At 38.7% G+C, this 23021-nt stretch overlaps 2 protein-coding genes across 4 annotated transcripts in view; both read left to right on the top strand.

Moving 5' to 3' along the window:
• Positions 1–9773: 9773 nt before the first annotated feature.
• Positions 9774–21531, top strand: ARHGAP11A (Rho GTPase activating protein 11A). 3 transcript variants are annotated; one of them, XM_082762178.1, is made up of 12 exons: positions 9774–9973; positions 11847–11917; positions 12227–12323; positions 12857–13107; positions 13589–13749; positions 13856–14002; positions 15919–15993; positions 16633–16800; positions 17062–17197; positions 17529–17634; positions 18449–18596; positions 18997–21531. In XM_082762178.1, exons 1-12 carry the CDS (start codon positions 9845–9847, stop codon positions 20556–20558), a joined length of 3051 nt encoding a protein of 1016 aa, XP_082618304.1. In that variant the 5' UTR covers positions 9774–9844; the 3' UTR covers positions 20559–21531. The 3 variants fall into 3 exon arrangements, with proteins under 3 accessions (XP_082618304.1, XP_082618305.1, XP_082618306.1); XM_082762179.1 differs by lacking the exon at positions 15919–15993; XM_082762180.1 differs by lacking the exon at positions 11847–11917 and having other exon boundaries at positions 9942–9973.
• LOC309878968 (neuroendocrine protein 7B2) overlaps positions 17539–23021 on the top strand; it is a 35270-nt gene continuing 29787 nt past the window's right edge. Inside the window, exon 1 of the mRNA XM_082762181.1 lies at positions 17539–17634. The gene's annotated coding sequence lies outside the window, so the exon portion shown is untranslated. The remainder of the gene's footprint in view (positions 17635–23021) is intronic.

Here is a 23021-nt window from a genome sequence, read left to right as displayed (position 1 = left end):
GCAATTTAAGAGTAAATTAAAATTGGATGGAGCGTGGGAAGCTCAAATGACATGTAGCGTTTTTACCTTGACAGCCTTTCACTGGAGGTGGAACAGCAAAAGATCTTGACACGTCTTGACACCTTCAAGTGGAAGGCAGGTAATTTATTTCAGGTGCAGTAAGAATCTAAACATAACGTAGTCATGAGACCAAAAAAAATAATGGATGAACTTCAACATTTCCTAGACAAGTGCTGATTTTGTGTATTTTTAGAAGCAAACTTCTAATATCAAAATACATTTTAAAATATCATGTAAATAACTTACATGTAAAAACAGTTAGGTGTAATTAATTAGAACTAGTTTGCCTAGTAGCGTAAAACTGGGAAAAATATGTTCATTATGGGAATTTGGAAAATGGAGATTTTTGGAAATGTCAAATGAAAAACAGTGCAAAGTTCCAGACACCACAAAGAACAGAGAAAATTTAAGTATAGAGCAGTAGGTTCGTATTTACCACTTTTGTTAGGTGTCTGAAGTAACTTTACTTTTTTTTTCTTCTGAATTGCTGCCTTCTCTTTAGTTCTCATTCTCAGTGCATTTAGTGTATTTCATTCATCTTTTAAGTTTTCTTCTAAAATAATTGAAAATAATAAATGAATTGATCCTGCAAAATTAATAGTTTTACTACCTGGAATTTTGAGTTTTTATGCTTAAGTGAGGCTGTTGACTGCATTAATATTAATTATGATTAGTTTTCAGTTATCTAAGTTGATGAGAAATGAGACAGTAGTTAAAACATACATAATAGAGTACTTAAGTAATAAAGCTAGAAGAACACAGAGTGAGATGTAGAGATGAAACTACTAACCATTGAACACTTAGCTGTGAAGTGCAGACATTTTCAAAAGCCTCGAAGTTCACACATACATGGATATCAGCTAGGGAAGCTGCATAGCTGTAGTCCATTGGGATTGCTTTGAAGCCATAAACCCTATCCCCCAGGCTGGGTTACACAGGACCACACCAGGCATACCCACACTGTAGCCTGTAGAGATCCTGTTCCAATACTTGCACACGGAAAGGAGACCTGAGCTCCTCTGCACTCGTAACATGCTTAGTCTGTAAAAAGGGATTAAGATCCACCCACAAATAATAGAAAGGTATCTATATGTGTAAGAGGTTTCAGTATTGTGGCTTTGTAGGTAATAAGACTACTTGTAACTTCATTCACATATAACCTTTATGACAGTGACATATCAGTGCTATTTATAAAAGTAACTGTAATGATAATAAGAGTAACAAATGTGACCTCACTACTGCCACCTACAATAATGCTGTGTGCTTTTAGTGCTCTGCTTAGATAACAGAATTTCTGTTTAAAAACTCTGATTTTTTTTTTTTTTTTGAGAAAAAAATACTGATTTTCTCTAAAAGTTTGTCAGTAAACTATTCAGATCCAAAAATGAGAGATAAAGAAGTTATCCTGCTGTCTCTTAAAACAGCTACCACCATCTAAATTGAGGTCTGTCTGGATTTTTCTCCATCATACTTACTAACCACTCCTGACTTGTGAGAACGTACTTGTTGTGTTGGCTAAATTATTTGAAGGTATGCTCTTCAATATGAGCTGGACTCAACAACCATTAGAAGTCTTTGTCTGTTACAAACATAATAGGATGAGGCCCTATCGGAGAAACGTATATCTAAGTCACACAGTACCACTGTTTTTACCCAGTTTGAATTACTGATACGTTATAAAAAGTAGGTTGCATAGGTCGGTGGGTGGTGAGTGAGATTGAATTTCAAGAGACCTGGATTCTGTTTTTAGCTTAGCTATTGACTGTCCTAGACAAGCCATCTTATTGATCTGTGCCTTTTCTACGTGAATACATGTTGCCTTCTTCTTTTGGACTCCAGGGTTTTCTTAGTATGTCCTGTCTCTTACTGGATTTGTGTAGCATCTAACATAAGTAGGCTAAAATGCTAGCTAAGTCCAGAAGGCACAAATAAATGTTTAAAAGGAAAGAGAAAGGAAAATAATGAAGTAATGAAAATAAAAATATTCTTGTTCATACAGAATTATCTTGTCTACTTAAGGGAAAAAAAAAAAAAAAAAAAAAAAGTGGATTTGTATAAAGAAATCAGACTAAAAAAATGCCAGAGATGAAAAGAATGGAACATGAGTAGGGGGAATATATTAAGTAAACACACAAAATACTTATCTACTCACCTTTAAACATTTAGTAGAGAGAGCATTTTACAGATGGAGGTTTAAGAGCAGCCCAGCACCACACAGTAGGAGAAGGACAGGGTCCAGATTTCCCATCCCAGACACTGGGATATAACAACCCCACAACAAACAACTGGCTATGTAAGGGATGAACATGGAATGACTAGGGGGGAAACTGAGGAAGAAAAGCCCGTGTTTGCCCTTCAAAGTAAGTCTGTTTGAAACTCCACATCAGGTTGTTTCTAGGTCAAAGGGTGTGTTTTGATTACAGATATGCACTACAGAGCCCTCCAGTGACATGTACCTACCTATGCACCATACGAACCTCAATAACAGTGGCAACATCAAGAATATTATTTACAGAATTTGTTTCTTCAAACACTGTGGTATGTTAAAATAACTTATTTCTGCCTTGCTGCATGCACAAATACCCCATTCCATGGCAGAAAGAGAATGGGGTTAAAAAAGGGAACCTGTAGCTTCTGTTCTCTGCTGTATTCCAATCCTCCTTTGAATTTGCAGATGAAATTTAGTTACAGCTTTATCCACCTTGAACACTACTGTAGATTCAACAACATGAGCCTCAAGCCTGCAGTGAGGCTGTTTCCTAAGACTGTATTGCAAAATGATATAGTGATCATTGTAGCTAACGATATGTTACATTTGTAAATTATTTAAATTCTAAGACAATTGTGAAAGTGGTTTGGGACAATTGATCTGTAATGAAGAAAAATACTTCTGTTACATTCCAATCTGTTAGTACCCTTCAAACTGATTTGAAAAACCAAAGGATACTAACTGTGTAGGCACAGCTTTAAGCCTAAAAACCTTTTTATGCAAGAAATTAAGTCTTCATCAGGAAAATAACTGTTGAAATCTTAATATCTTTCAATGACAACCACATTTGAAGAGCGATTTTATAGCATAATGATCCTTGTTGCATAATTTGGACAGGCTTTTGTTCTAATTTTAATTTCCCATACACAGCTTGCTTTACCATCTCTCCTTCCCACACTGAAAAGGAAAGATCAAAAGTCAGGAGAGCAAACATCAAGATTTGTGTCTGGAGCTAAACTTCTGAAGATTTCAGAATAGCTCCTGCTTCAAATATGCCGTGACATATCTGACTAAAGCCTTGGGTGCCTAATAAAAGACTTGGGCAACTGCATTTCATCTGAGAACCCACTTCAGGCACAAGTGTAAAAAAGCAACTTGTAAAACCCCCACTCGGCTTCCACTCAGGGCTAGAAGTATCTAAAATTCCTGCTCTTTGAATTTTATATTCTTCAGGCATCTAGAATATGAAAATGTCCAGAACGCATGCCAGAAAAGAGGTAAACTTCTTCCTTTCTACTTCACCTAATATCAAAGGTTGTCTGACATCTTGAAATTAGTTCCTTAATCTAAACCCTCTTTCAGTAGTGTTCTGATGGGCTTCCTCACAATAGGCCTACAGGACTGGGTAGCCAATAAAATAGATTATAATATTCTTGTTTTATTATCAGTGTAACTGCAGGAGAGTTCATACCCATCTTTCATGCAATTTCCTAGTAGTTACAGCATTTCCCAAGGAATGGAATTTTTATTTTTTTTGTTTTCGACGAGTGAACCACATATTGTTCTCCCATTAGAAAGCCTGTCTATCTACCAGATATTAGTCTATGATGATGAAGTAAGGGAAGTGGAAAGAAAGGAGACTTTCCACTACTTCTAATAAAGATACAGCAGAGGGAAGGAAAAAAGAAGATAAATTCAGTGAGTCAGAAAAAAAAAAAAAAAAAAAAAAAAGTAAGTGCAACAATATGACTCATTCAACAAGTTAGTATCAGGATACTCTGGCTGCCACCCCTGCACCAAAATAGTTCTTTTAATTTGTACTGAACTCTTAGCTGGATTTAAAAAAAAATTATTATTATTATTATTATTAATAATAATATTAATGTTATTATTATTAATAATAATAATAAAGAGCAGTCTTTGGAACATAGAACTAATATTTTTTCTTATTTTCCTTCATGTTCTCTTTCCCTCCCACCCAGTCCCCATTCCAGTAGATAAATAAGAACCTCTCTTCTACCGCTAACCTGGTGATTAGGGCATGTCAAGTGGTGAACAACAAGGATTTGAGCTCCCCTGAAGTAGAAAAAATAACAATACATACTTTTAAGTTTCATAATTAGTGCTTTATTCAAAATGATAGAAGCAATGGAAAAAAGAAAGCTATGTTCAATTGTTTGGAAAAAGTGATTAGGACACCTGCCTCTAAAAGAGTGGCCAGAGTTCCCTTTTTCTGCTCTAAACAAAGAGTTATGCTTCTCATGAAGTGCAAATGAACACAGACTTCTGGATTCCAGTCCAGACAAAGCACCTAAATGCTCCCAAGTTTTAGGGGCTGTTATCTTCCATTAGCTGCCAGGCCACCTGGACCAAGACAAAGGTTTAGAAGATATGCACAGCTGTAAGTACATACCGCTAACTGTGGTTAAATATAGCTAGAAAGAGATTGGAATTCATGATAAGCAGATTGATTAAATGCATTTTTCAGAATATATGAAAAGAATAAATAGCATGTGTGAACAACCCAAAGTAAAAATGAAAATGCCTTCCAGTTTTCACTTTGCTAATTAAAGATGTCCAGTGGTCCCTTTTAACCCACCATTTAAAATGACGCAGATGAGGAAAAGGCGGAGGTGCTCAATGCCTTCTTTGCCTCAGTCTTTAGCGGCAATACCGGTTGTTCTCTGGATACTCAGTACCCTGAGCTGGTGGAAGGGGATGGGGAGCAGGATGTGGCCCTCACTATCCATGAAGAACTGGTTGGTGACCTGCTACGGCACTTAGATGTGCACAAGTCGATGGGGCCGGATGGGATCCACCCAAGAGTACTGAGGGAACTGGCAGAGGAGCTGGCCAAGCCACTGTCCATCATTTATCAACAGTCCTGGCTATCGGGGGAGGTCCCAATCGACTGGCGGCTAGCAAACGTGACGCCCATCTACAAGAAGGGCCGGAGGGCAGACCCGGGAAACTACAGGCCTGTCAGTTTGACCTCAGTGCCAGGAAAGCTCATGGAGCAGATCCTCCTGAGAGTCATCATGCAGCACTTGCAGGGGAAGCAGGCGATCAGGCCCAGTCAGCATGGCTTTATGAAAGGCAGGTCATGCCTGACGAACCTGATCTCCTTCTATGACAGTGATGCGCTGGGTGGATGAGGGAAAGGCTGTGGATGTGGTCTACCTTGACTTCAGCAAGGCTTTTGACACCGTCTCCCACAGCATTCTCCTCGGGAAACTGGCTGCTCTTGGCTTGGACTGGCGCACGCTTCGTTGGGTTAGAAACTGGCTGGATAGCCGGGCCCAAAGAGTCGTGGTGAATGGAGCCAAGTCCAGTTGGAGGCCAGTCACTAGTGGCGTCCCCCAGGGCTCGGTGCTGGGGCCGGTCCTCTTTAATATCTTCATCGATGATCTGGACGAGGGCATCGAGTGCACCCTCAGTAAGTTCGCAGATGACACCAAGTTAGGTGCGTGTGTCGATCTGCTCGAGGGTAGGAAAGCTCTGCAGGAGGATCTGGATAGGCTGCACCGATGGGCTGAGGTCAACTGCATGAAGTTCAACAAGGCCAAGTGCCGGGTCCTGCACCTGGGGTGCAATAACCCCAAGCAGAGCTACAGGATGGGAGAGGAATGGTTGGAGAGCTGCCAGGCAGAGAAGGACCTGGGAGTGATGGTGGATAGTCGGCTGAATATGAGCCAGCAGTGTGCTCAGGTGGCCAAGAAGGCCAACGGCATCCTGGCTTGTATCAGGAACAGCGTGACCAGCAGGGCTAGGGAGGTGATCGTCCCCCTGTACTCAGCTCTGGTGAGGCCGCACCTCAAGTACTGTGTTCAGTTTTGGGCCCCTCGCTACAAGAAGGACATCGAGGTGCTTGAGCGGGTGCAGAGAAGGGCGACAAAGCTGGTGAGGGGCCTGGAGGACAAGTCCTACAAGGAGCGGCTGAGGGAGCTGGGCTTGTTCAGCCTGGAGAAAAGGAGGCTCAGGGGCGACCTTATCGCTCTTTTTAGGTACCTCAAGGGAGGCTGTAGCTAGGTGGGGGTTGGCCTGTTCTCCCACGTGCCTGGTGACAGGACGAGGGGGAATGGGCTTAAGTTGAGCCAGGGGAGTTTTAGGTTAGATGTTAGGAAGAACTTCTTCACTGTAAGGGTTGTGAGGCACTGGAACAGGCTGCCCAGGGAAGTGGTGGAGTCACCGTCCCTGGAAGTCTTCAAAAGACGTTTAGATGTAGAGCTTAGGGATATGGTTTAGTGGAGGGCTGTTAGCGTTAGGTCAGAGGTTGGACTCGATGACCTTGAGGTCTCTTCCAACCTAGAAAATTCTGTGATTCTGTGAAACAAAACAGTTGAAAACTACTTAAAATTGTCATTAAATATATGCATCACTTAGGCTACATTTTGCTTTGTATGTCTTGAAAGTAAAACCTAACCATAGAATTGCTATCCTGAATGAGAGTAACAAAGACTGTTACGAATATCTTCTCTGAGAAATGGAGTATCCTAGGAAAATTAAATGGAGTTAAAAGATTATTTACCTTGAGGCTAATTATCCTGAATTGCTTAGGATGTCAATAAAATACTGAGCAGTGATTCTATCTACTGTAGGCTACTATTCACAGAACTACTAAAACTTTAAGTTTTACTGATAAACAAAACCATAATTTATAGGACAGTAATTTGAATTCTGGGAAATGCTTCCTGGGCTTTTGAATGTATTATGCACTTTGGTCCTCTCTCAGAGTCCCTGTTGTAGTACATGTATGTTAAGGTGGAAATATGCATGATCAGCTTGTGTGTTAGCTTTAGACGTTTAATATTTCTGTTAAATATGTTAAATATTTAAACTGCAGAATGCAACTCCTATCTTTCTATCTTTTCATTTTGATTCTTCCTGGGTATCTGTCTTCTTTGATGTAAAGATATATACATATATAAAGACATAACTAGCACAAATGCAACCTGAACAATGTGTAGAGGACAACTGGGAATTGGAGTAAATAATTCCTAATTGAGAGATTAGGAATTATCTTGCCAGGAAGAGGCAAGAATGAGGAAGGATATTCAGAATAAACTATACTAAAAGACAGACACTGAGGACACCAGCATGTAAATGCCCCTCATGCAGTTGATTTTCAGTTTCTCTGGGTGGTATGGTCCAGCATATCTTGCTGCCCTGAGCTCATTTGGTTGAAGAGGTAAGGTAGTACCAGAGTGAGGGATACTTACACTCTTTCCCTCCGAGTTTTGAGTTTGTTCAGTTTGTTCATATTTAGGAGTAAGTTCTGTTTTCCCTTCTCCTCATAATGTTACTAGCTTGTTGAAGAAGCTTGTTTCTGCTTTCTCTGGCTGAGTTTCTAGTTGTCTCAGCTACTGAATGTTCTGAGTGGTCACTGAAATTAGAAGGTTAGTAAACATTTGAGTTCTTTTTTAAAGCTCTCAGTTCTGGAGTAGCTTCCAAAGTTCACAAAGTCCTATACTAATTTCAGGTGTTTTTTGTTGTTGTCGTTGTTATTGTTTTTTAACTCCTAAAATGTAAACATTTACATGTAGTGAATAGTGAAAAAGGGTGTGTGTGTGTGTACAAATACATTTGTAAATTACATGTTGGATATAAAATGACCTGTAAACCTGACCGACCTCATGACATGAGTTATAACATTTACTTCATTCAAGGGTTTTCCCTGTAGCCTCTGAAAATTAGAATTATTTAAAATGTCAGAAGCTGGTCATGTCAATTCTTAGACAATTTTGCAGGAAAAAAAAAAAAAAAAAAAAAAAAAAAAGTCTAATAGCTGTTTTTGCTCTATTTTTTTTAGCTCAATTTTGAAAGAATGTAATAGATTGTTGGGATGCTAGAACTGGTTCCTAAATTAAATGCCTAATTCTTATTTGCAAAGTATTTTTCTGTCTCTAACTGTAAATAAAGCAGAAATGTGTTAAAATAGTCACCTAGAGGATATTAAAATACTTGATGTTTTTGACAAAATACTTAAAGCCACAGTACTATCTAATGCAATATATATATATATATATATATATATATATAAAAAAAGACCTCCATCACTTTTTAGATGACAACAGAGAACCCTAAATGCAACACTTACTATCATCATGTGTTTTTTCTTAGTGAATTCTGAATGGAAAAGATTTTACATGGAATTAAAAAATATTTATCAGATCACAGCTCCCTCTTGTGTAATTTGTCATTACTACAGAAAACTAAGTCGGATGGTGATTACTTAAATTAAATTCTAAGATATCTACTTTATTTCTTGGAGATTTTCCCTGTTGTGGGACCCTTGAGAAATATTCATTTTTTATATCATCGCATCTACAGTCAAACTGTGTTTGTATGTGTTATAAATAAACTAATTTATATTCTATAATATTAAACTTGGGCTGTTTTACTCATTTATCTCATCTTTACTCAGGCCAGTAAATGAGAAAGTAAAAATGAGTAAATGAGAAAAGTAAATGAGACTATTTTGTGTTTGATATATTTCACTAGAGTAATGTTAAAATTTGCAAGGATGGGGTCCTATATCTATTACTTTTACTCTTGTAATTCTTATCAGTGAAGTATCTTCAGGGTTTGGAATTTCTTATTGTCACATAAATGAAGTGCCAGGACAGATAATAATACTTACTTAGACTACACTTTTATATATATACCACATTTTATATATATACCACATTTACAGGACTATTAGATGTGCTCAAGGACACAATGATTTTGACATCCATAATCAAAATCTTGGGGTTTTACGTGAGAAAAAATCACGTCCAACCTGCTATTTATTATACAGGGAAGGTGTGTGAGGACACAGTGAGGAATAGGTAAGCAAGCCCAAGTTTAGACAGTACAAACAACCCCGGTGCTGGTGGTGACACTGCCACTGTGCCCGGCAGTAACGGCGGTCCTGTGCACAGTGATGAGCCAGGGGAGGTGGCTCTGCACGCAGCAATGCTCATGTGGGACAAAGTAGCATCGGTGGTGAAAGTGGGCGTGAAGATCTTCACGGTTTTCTTTCCCCATTTATAGTGTCACTATGGCCAACACTGACACCCTGCATTCCTCCCTCCCTTGAGAATTCAGCCCAGTCGCGGAAGCGCTGCGGTTTGCCGTTTCAAGTAGGGATTTATTTGAAAACAAACAAAAGAGGTGGGTGACGCGTGCCGGGAGCCGGCTGGGGACGCTGGGAGGAGAGGAGGGCTCGCGTGTCGTCTCGTGTCGTGTCGTGTCGTGCAGCAGCCCCGTCCCTGTCCCTGTCCCCCGGGCGCCCCCTCCTGCCGGTGGCGATGGCGGTGACCGTGGCAGCGGGCAGGCACTGAGGTAACGCCCGCGCTTCGCCGCTGGGGGGCTTGAGGCGGCGCTGAGGCAGCCGGCGCGAACGTCCGGAGGCGGTGCACGAAGCAGGCGCTGCCGGCCCAACCCCTTCCAGCCGTTGGGCGGCCGGGGCCCGATTTCGAACGGGAGGCAGCCAATGGGAGGCGAGGCCGGGGCCGGCGCTGGGTTTGAGCCCGGCGGCGGGCGGGGTGGCGGCGGCGGGCATGGCGCTGCGCTGGGCCTGAGGGCAGCGGCATGGCGGAGCGGCGGCGCGGCGTGCAGCGCCTGGCTGTGCTGCAGGAGCTCCGCGCCTCCTATGGCATCAAGGTGAAGGGCGGCAGCTGCCCGCCGGCCGCCAGGACGCACGGAGCGACGGCCGCGGAGGTAGGGGGGCGGCGGTGGTGGCCCGAGGGCGGCGCGTCCCGAGCCCCCGCCGCCATTTCGGGGCGGCCGTCGCCAAGGGGGGGGGGGGGGGGGCGCGGGTGCTCTCGTCGCTGTGCTGGGCGGTGGCGGCCCCGTGTGCTTCAGGGCCGGTGCTGGGTGTAGGTTCCCTGCTGGAACCTGCTTCATAAAACGTGGAAGTGGCCCCTGTCAGAGCCTAACCGAGACCCCCGTGCAACGGATACGGCCCAGAACCGAGTGTGCCCAGCACGGGCTTTCTGTAAGACTGCTTCCGTTGCTGTGAAGGCGTTACAAAGTGCTGCGGTAACCCTTGGTCAACGTCAACTGAAGATGTTGCAAAAACACTCAAAAAACGAGGGAGTGAGAGTAAAGTTAGAATGGATGCCCTCCCCCTTGTCAAAATCAACAATATGAATGTAGACTTTAGTTTTATTACTGGAAGAAATATATGGACTGAATAGGTATGTACGTGCATCATGATAAAAGATGTCTGTAAATCTTCCTGTAGTATTTTAATATACGAGGGAGAAAATTAAATAATAAATGAGTAAGGTAAGAAAAAGCAGAGCACAACATCTGTTTTGCTTGGGCTATTCTATTTCAAAGGAACAGGCATTGTTTCAGTTCAGTTCTTGAAACAAATCATGACTTCTGATATGCCAGCCAAAACCCAGTGAAGTGAGTGATATCAGTTATGAATTGTAAATATAGAATTGCAAGTTGCTGGAATTCTCTATTAAAACATCTCATAAATACAGAAAAACATTATATATTGGAGTTAAGCTCTCTTTTGTACTCAAGGGTAGCAATCTGGAATACGATGACAGAAGCATATGTTGCTTCATTTCCCTTATCTGTCATGTGATGTTTGTTTTCTGGAGGATAGATAGGCCAAAGGTGGCCTCATGGATTGGTTAGTTACTGATTAACTGTTGTCTGAATGTGGTCAGCACTTTGAATTTCGGGCAGAAATGACTGAGAATTTGTATTCATCTCTGATAACAACAATATTGTGTGGACTGATCAGGCCCTTTTGGATGGGAGGTGGTGGGGGAGGCTTGCTCATGTTTTCTGTTAATTTAAATAGAAAAGAGGTAGGGTAAAGAAATAACTTGTATTTTTAAATCAAATTGTGAGCTTCTATAACTGAAACAACTGTGCAGTCACCTCAGGTAAATGTTTAAAAGAAAACAACATAAAAAAGGGCCCAAAAAAACACTGTAGATGCTCATCAGTAATAATAACTGAAGACATTATGTATTTTTTAATGCTCTGATGTCATCTTGTGAGGTGAAACTATTGTAAAACTGAATGCAGAAGTTCAGGAGAGTTCTCTACAGTCCTTCCTGAAACATCAGTCTTGACTGCTTCAGATGATGAGAAAAATTGCTTTTTTTTTTTTTTTTTTTTTAAGGTTGTTTCAAAGTTGTGTTGATTTGGTTTTACTTATTTATACTTATTAAAGAAAAATGGGATTTTGTCAATTTGAAAAAGTGAGATGTGATTCCAGAAGAGTCTGTGGATAAATACCCTTACCAATTTTGTGGCCTTATAGCAAAACTGACTCCTTGTGAAATAAAATATGCAAAACATACTGCAGAAAAGCTTTCTATTATTTCACAGCAATCTAGTTTGTTATGTGTAACTAGAATCAACATGGGCTCATGTATTTAGAGATGAAAGTTTTTCCTGGCAATATCTCATATTTGAAAGGCTTTCTTTTTGTTTAAACTACTTTTAAACAAAAAAAAAAATACCACAGAGTACTCTGTAGTCTGTGGTATTACGTGCATTTCTGTAATAAGTAGTTGGTAATTCTGTCAGTCTTTGAATAACACTGAGTTTTATCTTATAGGGTAAGATCTTTGGAGTATCTTTTCATGTGTTACCACAATCACTTGTGCCAGGATATGGGTATATTCCCAGGTAAATTAACACTGTATATATGAGAGAGAGCAAAGAAGTGTAAATCTAAATAATAGTGTACTCATCAAGGGGAGGGTGGGGTATCTTTTTTTTTGCACATCTGTTAAATATTATAGGGAAACAACAATAGTTTCAATTGGGGGAGGAGGGAAATAGAGATTAGATGGGGGGGAATTCGGATCCACAGCTTCTTTATTGTTGCTGGGGAAAACAATCCTATGTATTAAGTTTTATCTATTTATTATAAAGCAGTTTTTCTGGGAAAAATATGTTCTGAAGGTCAGAAGTATGTTGCTCTTCTTTCCTTAGTTTTCTGGTTGATGCCTGTGAGTATCTGGAAGAACATATTAATACTGAAGGACTCTTCAGAAAATCTGGATCTCTTGTTCGTATCAAAGCCTTAAAGGTATTCCCTAAAGCTTTTTTTTTTTAATTATTAGTGTTTCACTTGATCATCTGTACATCGTAGTTTTTTGGATGCTTTTCAGTCATATCTGAGTTCTAACATTGGAAGTAGACTGGTAACATTATCTGCTTTAGAAATGAGTTGCTGCATCTAGTGCAGCAACTGGCAGACTTGACTTTTTTTTTCTCCTGGGAAATTGTTCAGCTTTCCAGATTTGGGGGGGGACGACAGGACACACTTGTGACTGAACAAATCTGCTAGCAGGTATACATACTGGATGCTGAGGGTATTTGTTTAACAGTGTTCTCCCAGAAGGATATGTACAGGGGAGAACCAGTAAATAAATACAAGTTATCAGATAACATCATCTGTGTCTTTTTGTAGATAGTGTAATTAGGTAAAGCGTGACAAGGCTAAAAGTAAAAAATGGGGAAGATCAGACAGTCTTTTTTCTGATACAGGTTAGAGAATAATACATAAAGTTAGAAATCTGACAGTACGTTGAAGACTTCATTTCTTCTGAACAATTTCAGAGTAAACTGGATCAAGGTGAAAACTGCCTGTCAGCTGCGCTACCATGTGATGTTGCAGGGCTTCTTAAACAGTTCTTCAGAGAGCTGCCAGAACCGATCCTTCCACCTCATCTGCAAGAAGGCCTTTTTAAAGCTCAGCAGCTAGGAAACGAGAAGAAAACTGCAACTATGTTGCTTTCGTGTTTAATGACAGACGGAACAATTGAAGCTTTGCGGTTCTTTTTCAAATTTCTGAGAAATGTGTCCCTAAGGTCAGTGTCCCTAAAATGATTGTAAGCAACTTGAAGCTAGGTTAACTTTCTTTTTCAAGCAACTGCTGTAACTTCCTGTGACTTTAAATTTTTCTTACATGCAGTCATTTACTAGAAGTTGGGCATGGTCTTCATAAATCCAAAGTGTTTTCTTATGAAACCTTCTTATGCTGGAGACTATTCCAGTCTTTCATAGCTGTATTTCTTCCTACTCTGGAAAGCAAAAGGGGTAACTCATGAAACTAACATAATCTGATACCCATCAGTTTTTCTGAGTGCAAGGTATGTATAACACGTTGAATTCAGTAACAGTCATACAGATACCGAGCCTAGGGTACAGAAGCATACACATTAATTTTGTAATGTGAGTACCCAAGTGAATAACTGCATTTTTTTTCAACTGTGTTTGTTATTTGGCCTTTCTCTCTGTAGTGCTTATGTCCTGATAATCTGCATTAAGAAATATTTTTGTCTCATTAAGATCCAATGAAAACAGAATGGATAGCAGCAATTTGGCAGTGATTTTTGCTCCCAACCTCTTGCATGTGAACGAAAGTGAAAAGATGTCAACCACCACAGAAAAAAAAATTCGCTTGCAGGCTGCTGTTGTGCAGACATTTATTGATCATGCAGAAGAAATTGGTAAGTGATAAACGTTTATCAGAATGTCATCTTGCATGTACTTGTATACAGTTTTTTCCTTATAGCTTTTTAAATAATATTAAAAAATATTTCTTAACCAATTCAGGACAGGTACCAGAATTTATCTTGGAAAAGATTCCTGCAATGTTAGGTGTTGATGCCTTTCAGTCTACTCCCTCACTGAGGGGCCATGAAGACAGTGAAAATGAATCTCCCAGTGAATGTAAGAGGAGGAAGCACCGAAGTGTTGGGGGTAGGTATGTCGTGTGAAAGCTTCAGCGACTGAAAGTTTTTTTGCAACTTTAGGTATGCTGACCCTTAACAAATTAGACTTCTAGAAGCACGATACTCCTGTGTAAGCTAGAAATTGTCAAAAAATCAGATATAATATGCTGATATGTCTTCCTTCAAGAGCTAGTAGTATGACAGCACTGTCACAACTGTGTATCTTGTGTATGGGATGAAGAAATTCAGGGAAATACACTATCAAATCTGCGTATCTTACATATATGCAGGTTATGAATCATTATTTTTTCTCTCAGTCCACAACGTTAACTTCTAATCACTTGCCTGCCATCGTTTTTCGTTTGTGCGATACGTTATTACTGAGCTCTAATATACTTAATAGAGGATAAATCAAATTAGTTTCAGTGAAATTTAAACCAACCCAGTAAGGATTTTTTTAGTTTTAATCTTTCATTTTTAGGCAACACAGATGTAACAGATTTATACACACTTTTGTTTTCTCATTTTTAACAGCTCCAGGCTTAATTGTTTTTAAACCTAGATGGATGAGAAGATGGTGTTTTGGTTGTGGTTTTTTTTTTTTGTTGTTGTAATGCATAAATAAGGCAAGAACTGTATGAATTTCGTTGAGACTTACACATTACACTTTTTAAAAAGATGTATTACCTTGAAACTAAGAAGCTATGCGTGTCATTAGAATGTCTGCTAATATTAAAATACTAAGAATACGTTCTTGTTAAGCAGCAGAAAAGCACTAAAGCTACCCACTTGTAGAAACTCAATGTGAGTTCTTACTGACTATTTTCCACTCTATCATGGATTTGTTCTTTTATTTGTAGTATAGCTATTCAATAGGTTGTTTGAGCTAATATGGACAATGTCCACAGTATGGACAACTGGTTAACTGAATGGTTTCTGTTCTGTTAGACTTGGTTCTAATTATTATACTGATCTTGTATGTATTGCTATAAATATATGAATATATATTTAGCTCATATACTTGGAATATTAAACCTGACAACAGTTGACATTAACACTTTACTACTGTATATGTTTAGCCAAGGCAAGCTTTTGTGTAATATGCTTTTTTGTTTCTTTGAAGTAGCAAGATTTTCCAGAGTTGCAAAGTGGTAAATGTTCATGAATGTTCAAATTTTCGGAAGCAGCAGCTAGAATTTGTAAATTCTATTGAATATATCCTGGTAGGAGTCAGCTTCTACTCTTTCTCCAGATATAATAGAACATAGCGTTACTACACTTCATCTTCTTTCAAATATGAGTGTTGAAAAACTTCTTGACACCGGACACTACAAAAGAACTACTTCAGCCTTATAGTTTGCTGAGCTTTGCAATGAATATATGGAAATACAACTGTAGGATGCAGTAGCACGTAATAAAAATGATTCTGGTTTACTCTCTTAAAAGCAGGAAAACCAATAAGAGTTCATGCATACGTTCTACTGGGATTAATTTCTCAGAAAAAAAAAAAAAGGAAATAATTATTAATGGAAAAGCAAGATGAAAAGATGAAAATTTCATACTTGTATTTGGGCCTCTGCCCAAAGTGCTTTTCAAGTACAAGAGGACTGCCCAGTAAAGTCTGTGAGAAAGTCTTCAATGGATAATTTCTGGGTGTGCCTACAAGAAATCAAGAAGGCATCTCTTTATATTGACCAGTAGAATTCACTACGAAAAAAACTTGCTGCCTTTGCATGATTTTTTTTTTTTTTAAAGGGGGAAAAAAAATTTAAGTTATTGTGAAAGCAACAAAAAAAGGCTTTAGGTTTCTTCTGTACATAAAACAGCCATTTAAAGTGATTTGTTTTATATCTCTGAAAGAATACAAATTAAATTTCAGTTGAAACTAGAGCAAGTCAAATTTCATATTTGAATTTGATTTGCTTGGTGTGTCTTGCATTTCAGATATTGTTAGTGGAGCATTGAATAAATTTAAATCTAACAGAACACCCTCCACTACCCCTCAGCAAGACAGAAGCGGTAGGTACCGGTATATTTGTACTAAATAAAGCGCATGCAGTATCATTTGGATTTGTACACTATATTCTACAAAGAAGCTCTAGAGCTTGAACTGAAGATAAGTGATTATGTTTAAATTGGGTAAAACTTGGAATATAGTTGCATTTTATTGAGGATACTGCATTTAGTTTAGTTCTTGGAGCAGCTATAATCACTGCAGCAGTGCGCTATGGTTCTAGCATTAGAATTTGCGCTTTTTATCTAATGCACATTAAGGCTTCAGTGCAGTAGTGCGATACTTTATCTTGAGAATGAATTTTCACTTTTACTTTCAAACTTACAGAAAAATGACTATACTTAACTTCTTTTTTCTAATACCTATATTTTATTACTATGTGGTTTTGGATTTTCCTTTCTGGTACTCTAGCTTATATGCGAAAAAAAAAAGGGGGGGGAGGGGGAGCAAAAAAGCCTCCACCAACAAATGGCTGTACCTGGCTGCTTTTGCCTGTTCAAAATGCATGCACTTTTGCTAAGTTTTTACAACCTCTTTTTGGGGTTAAAAAAAAACAAACAAACATACAAAAAACACAAACCTGTCACTAGTAAACTGTCACCCTTTTAAGCTGTTGTTGAAAACTTTGGTTTTCTTAATTTCAGTCCTTTCATCAGTGACTCCTGTGGTTCTTACTCCAAGTACCAAGCGTAAACTTCCAGCTGATTGCTCTCAGGGCTTGTCCAGCAAGAAGAGGCGATCTTTTAAGCCTAATTTTGCTTTTGAGTTGTTACCAAGTAGCATTTTCAACAACAGCTTGACACCAGCATCAGGTATAGTGCCTTCATTTTTTTCTTTGCTGCTTGAAGTTTTTATTTTTCTGTAGCATGCATTTACTTGCAATCCAACTTCTATGGCTGCTACAAGCACCAGCCTCACTTAAATAAAAGCAGAAGTTGAAATAATTTCAAGTCAGTATTGCAGAAAATAAGCAAAGTATGTACTCTATTAAGACTCTTTTTCAGTGTATTATCTCGAAGTCCTTATCTGAAAACTTCGTGGTTATTTTAAGATCATGTATTTTGTTTCTGTAGTTCACTTTGAAGCAAGCCCTTCCGTGTCTCTTGAGTCATCTCAAACCTCATTATCTCCTTCAACTGGTGGTGAAAATCATTTGTCTAGTACAGGGAACAGAAGAAGTAAAAGACTTGCAAACAAAAAGTTATACAGGTAATTGCCTTAACTCAGAAGCAAAAAGCAAATTGATCTAGAACTCTTTTGTGATAAAGTGTTAAAACTTCTTTTGGTTTTCAAAATTATACTTGTGGGTTTAAATCATAAGAAATCTTTATAGTATTCTCAAAATCACTATATGTGGCAAAATGTGACTCAAAATAAGATCTGGTATAAAGGCCTCAAAAGAACTTTCCTGGGCCTATTAAAAAAGCTTGGCATGAAGGTAATAGAAGAATTCAAACCAGAGGGAATAAAATAAGCATAAGGATGGTTTCATTCCTCTCCTTAAGAGTTTTGTGTTACTTTTTCCCTTCTGTCTTTCCAGGGCTGAATCAGGAAAAACAGGTTGTTTTTCTCCAAAGATTAGCCGAAAAGAGATGGTTCGTAGGTCATTACGCTTGAAGTTTGGTTTGGGGAAAAGCAATAGAGACGTAAGTATGCTGCTGTTGTTACAGTACAAATTTTAATGTTATAAAGTTTGGGGCACTGCTTTTCACTAGCTGGAAGGACTTAATTGCTAATGGTAGGACCACAGCACAAGTAGACCTGCTATCAAGTACAAGAATCTGTAGGTTTATTTCCATAGCAGTAACTGATTGTCTTATTGTTTCGGGTTTGTCTGTGGTGGTGCAAGAGGCTGATGGGGTGCAGCTGGGAAAGCTGACCTGAATTCACCAAAATAATATTCCATGTCCTACAATGTCATGCTCAGTGATACAACTGAGAGGAAATATTTTCAAAGTAGCCAATAGTTGGGGATTGGCTGGTCATCAATCATTGATGGTGAACAATTGTTTTTGTATCACTTCTGAGTTGTGTGGTTTTTTGTTTGTTTGTTTTTGTGGCAGATTTTATTTGTTGACTGGGTGATGGACATCTTTTTTGTGACATTATATTTTTTTCCTTGCTTCTTCCCTTCTGGTTCTCCACCAACCTTTTTGAGGTAGAGCAAGCTTACCTGACAGTTTGAGTGAAAACACTGATCAGTAGTTCTCACAGTTCTTGAACCCCTTGTTTTACAGAGGCTGTGCACACAATCACTATATTCAGGGTGTGGTTAAGCCTGCCTTGCTGTAGGCAGGCTTTTCACTACTTAGGTCTACAGAGAGCTGAGGAAAGATGAAGTATGACCAGAAAAAAGCTGCTATGGCTATTTTGTACAGCCTTTTTCTAATGGCTCATCTGTAAATGAGATTCCAAACTTACAAGTTTATATAAGGCTCTAACTTTTTTTTTTTGTTTAAGAATATTGTATCGGGATGTGCAGTTGGTAATAGATCTGAAAATATTGGAAGGCGTCTTGCAAGTCAACAAGGTTTGGAAAGCACAGATGAATGTGCAAAAAGAGATGTACTCTTCAGCCCTTACATCAGTGAAAAAGTCTGTAGGAAAGGTAAATATCTCAGGATGTATTACACTGGAAAAACATTTGTAAAGCAAAAGTAATGTTATGCTAGGAGGTATAAAAACAGTTGGTGTGTTTCTAGCTAGTAAGGTAAAAGCTCACTGAATGTCAGTGTCTCCTGGGGGAAAAATGGTTTAGCTCAAGCTTCTTGTGTTTTTAATGAATGTTAGTCTTCTGCTAGTTAAGCATGATGAGATGTGACTTTAGTTCTTCATATTGTGACCTCTTTTTCCACACCTGAAACTTCAGGGTATAATGGTACCTGCTGCTTTGGTAGCTTCTTTTTTTTTTTTTTTTTTTTTTTTTTTTTAAGCAAGAATTTTGCCTATACTGGTCATTTTAAATTGTAAGACCTTATTCATAAACACCTGTGATATTTATTTTTAAGGTTCAAAGAATGTGAGCAAGTCAGAAGAAAACTTGTTAACTCCAAAATGCAATGATAAAGTAGTTCACAGAATGTCATGGAATAGTCCTACTGTTACAGATTCGCAGGAGATCAGCTGCAATGAGGGAATTTTGCCAGGACACGCTGAAACAGGAAACAGTTCTTCAGAACCTGCTTTTGTATTTGGAAAGCCACCAGTTGTTCCAGATGAACACAGACCCACAGCTGTAGACAAACAAGACAACAGATTAAAACTCTGTGAAGAAGAAAGTAATTTGACTGCTGAAACATTACTGAAAGTTAAACAAGCCTTCTCTGAATCTGGAAGTAATCTTCAAAGTCTGATAGTTGATACAAAGTCATCTTTTACAAATGTACCAGGTGAAACATTACATGAAACTCTGTGTCTCACAGGGCTCAGCCCAGAGAAAGAATTGGCAGCTGAACTTTCTGGAAGTCTAGCAACTGCAGACTCCAGAGATCTGTTCCACCAACGGAACCAATCTTACGCTATTGACAAACAACAATCAAACAAAGATGCAGGTAAAATTTTGGAGAAAAGAAGCTTCAAAACTTCTATAGAGATTGAACTTCAGGTCCAAAAACCAGATGTAAAAAATATAATAGAACAACTTCCTGTGCCAGAAGTACAGGCCAGGGAAGATGAATCATCTGTGCAGAACAGTCCAGCAAAAAATGGCATAAATAAATTAGATTCCTTTGAAAGAAAAGAGGAAATAGAGTTAACACATTCACAAACATCTGAAAACCATGTATTAAAATGCTGTAATTTAGAAGAAAATACTGCTAAACTTTCTGGGTCAGGACAGCTTCCTGCTCTGCAGTTGCCTAAATCAGGGTGTGAAGGCAACCAATACTCGCAAGCTGAAAACCTTGATAGAACTTCAACTAAAACATCATCTGTTTCTGACCACATACAATGGTTCAACAAGCTTTCCTTAAATGATCCAAGTTCTGCAAGTAAATCTAAACCACCTCTTAAATTCCAGCGTACTCCTGTTCGACAGTCTGTACGAAGAATAAATTCCTTATTGGAGGCTAACAGAAGATCTGTAAGCTCTCAGATGGTTAGAGGTAATGATGTTGGTTCACCACTTGTTAAATCTTTGAGCTGTGATTCTGCACTCTCCTACTGTGCAGAAAAGCTGTCTAAGAATTCCACAGCTTTTTCACTCAGGAGTGAAAGTACATATGACCAAGCTTCTGCATCTCATAGTCAGCTTGACTTCACATCCAAATCATGTCATAGATGTCTAAATCCATCAGATAATCCTGATCTTTCTGTAAGAACGACTGGAATCTACGAACAGAAAGAGACTGTTCTTCCATCGAAGTCTGTTCTGGAAGATCTAACCAATCATGAAACTGTGAAATCTAGTTTAAAAGTTAGTGCAGATGTAAATATTCCAGGTTTTGCTCCAGAAAAAACTACTGTTGCAAGAAATGCTCCAGGAAAAGAAAAACTTCGTTATAGAGGCTCTCCAAAGAATCCAATATCTAAAGTGAAACTGCTACCAACTGCAAAACCAGTAGACTTATAAGATTTAATATGATTGCTAAATGGGCTTATCGTAACTTGGATAACCTTTGGAAAAAAATAAATTTTTGTTTTCTGATTTACAAGTTATAGACTTGTACAAATAACAATTTTGGTTTTATGTTGAGATTTTTTTTTAACTTAGGCTTTTCTGTAACTGCTAGTTCACCCAAATGGATTTGATTTTTTTTAAGCGTGTTTTTACAAATGTTTGCATTAAAGCTCGTACTTGATTACCTCAGCTTCTTAAAAGCATGCTGCGTGTCACAAAACAATTTCTGCAGCATTTAGACTAAATACCAGTTCACAAAAAAAAAAAAAATCTCAGACATTTAAACTGAACAGATGTGAAGAAAAAACTTGATGAATCTTGGTACATTTGCTTTCTTTACTTCATAGTTTCAAGTGTATTGTAGTGCTACTCTGATATTTAAGTTGGACCTTACACCAGCTCTACTTCTGAGACATTTTTAATTTCCATTGGAGTAAAGTGGGAGTACAGTTTTCTTGTTAAGTAAATGAACTGTATTTCGACATGTACAAATACTGGAAAATGTGCTGTTTATTTGAGCAATGGAAGTCTTAATATTTCATCAGGTGATGTGTTCTGCAATACATACTATGTATCTTCAGTTGTGAGCAGTGAAATGTTTTAGTACAAAAAGATAATCTTAACTTATTTTTAGAGCTGTATGATAGTGTGAACTAGATGGTGCAGAAGCAGAGTTTAGATGCTGATTATGTTGCAAGGGAGATGAATGTAAGAAGCCATAGTCTGTTAAAAGTTGACTTGCACAAGCAAATGTTTACATTTCTTGGAATGAAAACTGTTTGTCTGTCATCGGTTGTAAAATTATTTAAGAGTAAACACTTAAACTGTTAGCTTTCTGTATGTGCAAATTCTTTATTGGCAAAATACAAGAGCTGAAAGCACTGGATGCTTTTGGTTTTAATAAAACCATGGTTTTTGTCCCTTTTCTGAGCCCATTCTTCTTTAGCGACTTAGAAATACGACTTTGTTGTCATATAGACTGTGGGATTTAATGAGTCAGTCTGAAAGTGCTCAAGTCAAATGACTTCTGGCTCTCCTGGTTGTTTATCAGGAGATACGTATTGGTAATTCTCATTACCAGCAAAAGGCATGATATAAAATAACCTAGCAAGAGTAGGCTTTTAAAGTGATGTGTTAATGAAAGGATTTACTCTCATTGCTTTCTGTTCCCCCCTCCCCTTCTCACATAACCACCGATTCACAAACTGGATTCTTTCAGCTCTCATGGAAAGCTGAGGCCCAAATGAGTTGCCCTGCTGTTGCTACAGTGTTGTTGTAATCTAACATTGGGAAAACAGGAGGAGGTAAACAGCCACTACAGGGTCCTAACAAGATTGTCTCGTGTTACTGCTAAGTATTGAATGGGTGAGCTTCATGAAGTTAAGAGCCCATGTAACAGTTCACCATCATCTAAGGAGGAAGTTACTTCTCCCTGCTCTCAGCTATATGCTCCTACTCTGTCTTTAGTTGGCAGTGACAGCAGAGTGAATACAGCCATCAGAGCACCACCTTTTGTATCATTTCAGCTGAGAAGTCCTAGGAAGGTAGCTGCAAACTCACAGCTGGTGAAAGGGAAAAGAGGTATGTGATGAAAATAGGACAGAAGGAGGTAGAAGTAATGACGTGAGGAATGAAATGAGTTCTGATCACTTCCATAATAGTAAGCAGCTATGCCAGTTGGTGTTTGAAAGGGTGAGGTTTTTCTGTTGATTTAGTATTCAAAATATTTGGTACTCGTGGCTTTGACTGCATTGTGGATGGAGCATCCTTTGTTTTGGGTGGAGCTTTGCTGATCAGGGGTTCATAGTTGGAATTATTCTTCATGCTGTCCATTTTAAGCCATCATGCAAGGAGTGTAATATGCACTTTGGGTTTGTGAATATATGTTGCTGCCTTTAATCATGATTCAATAATCGTGATTAAACGTCCCTATGGTCTTAAATACTGGAAGATATTTTTCTTGTGTAATGCCAAGGTACAACAGTTCTCTGCAGAAGTCTACCCATTTGCAACTGATCAGTATCCTGACGTTTCTTGTACTTCAGAAGCCTTAGGTTTCTAGGTTTAGTTATCTGAGACATGAGGTATTAAAATGCAAGTTCCCAGTTTTTTTCCATTGGTACTTCAGGCTGTTATAGAGCTGGGGGTGCTGGGAGCATGAGTATTGCTAACTTGGTAGCAGTTAAAGAACTTCACTAACTAATGGTTTTGAGACCCTAAGCAAGCCAGGAAGTAGGATCACTTCTAGAAGACCGGACTAAAGCAACCATGAGGCTTTAAAGTAAGTGAGAAAGCAAGCTGGCCTTCAATTAGTAGACCTAAAGTACAGGAAAGAGAGGGGGGGTTGATACCATCCCTTAGCATCAAGGTGACAACCTTCCCTTGTGCTTATCACCTATCACTTGAAAGTGGTAA

The sequence above is a fragment of the Aythya marila genome (assembly GCF_965140915.1).
Source record: "Aythya marila genome assembly, chromosome: 5".
Taxonomy (NCBI): Eukaryota; Metazoa; Chordata; class Aves; order Anseriformes; family Anatidae; genus Aythya; species Aythya marila.
The sequence above is the reverse complement of the archived record's forward strand: the minus strand, read 5'-3'. Positions and strand labels throughout refer to the sequence as shown.

What these genes read in the sequence shown, in the direction of transcription:
- ARHGAP11A (XM_082762178.1), top strand. Translation starts at nt 9,845, where the DNA reads ATGGCGGAGCGGCGGCGCGGCGTGCAGCGCCTGGCTGTGCTGCAGGAG. An exon ending in GAAGCACCGAAGTGTTGGGG is followed by an intron (nt 14,003 to 15,918) that starts GTAGGTATGTCG and finishes CTTGCATTTCAG; the next exon opens with ATATTGTTAGTGGAGCATTG. An exon ending in CCCTCAGCAAGACAGAAGCG is followed by an intron (nt 15,994 to 16,632) that starts GTAGGTACCGGT and finishes TCTTAATTTCAG; the next exon opens with TCCTTTCATCAGTGACTCCT.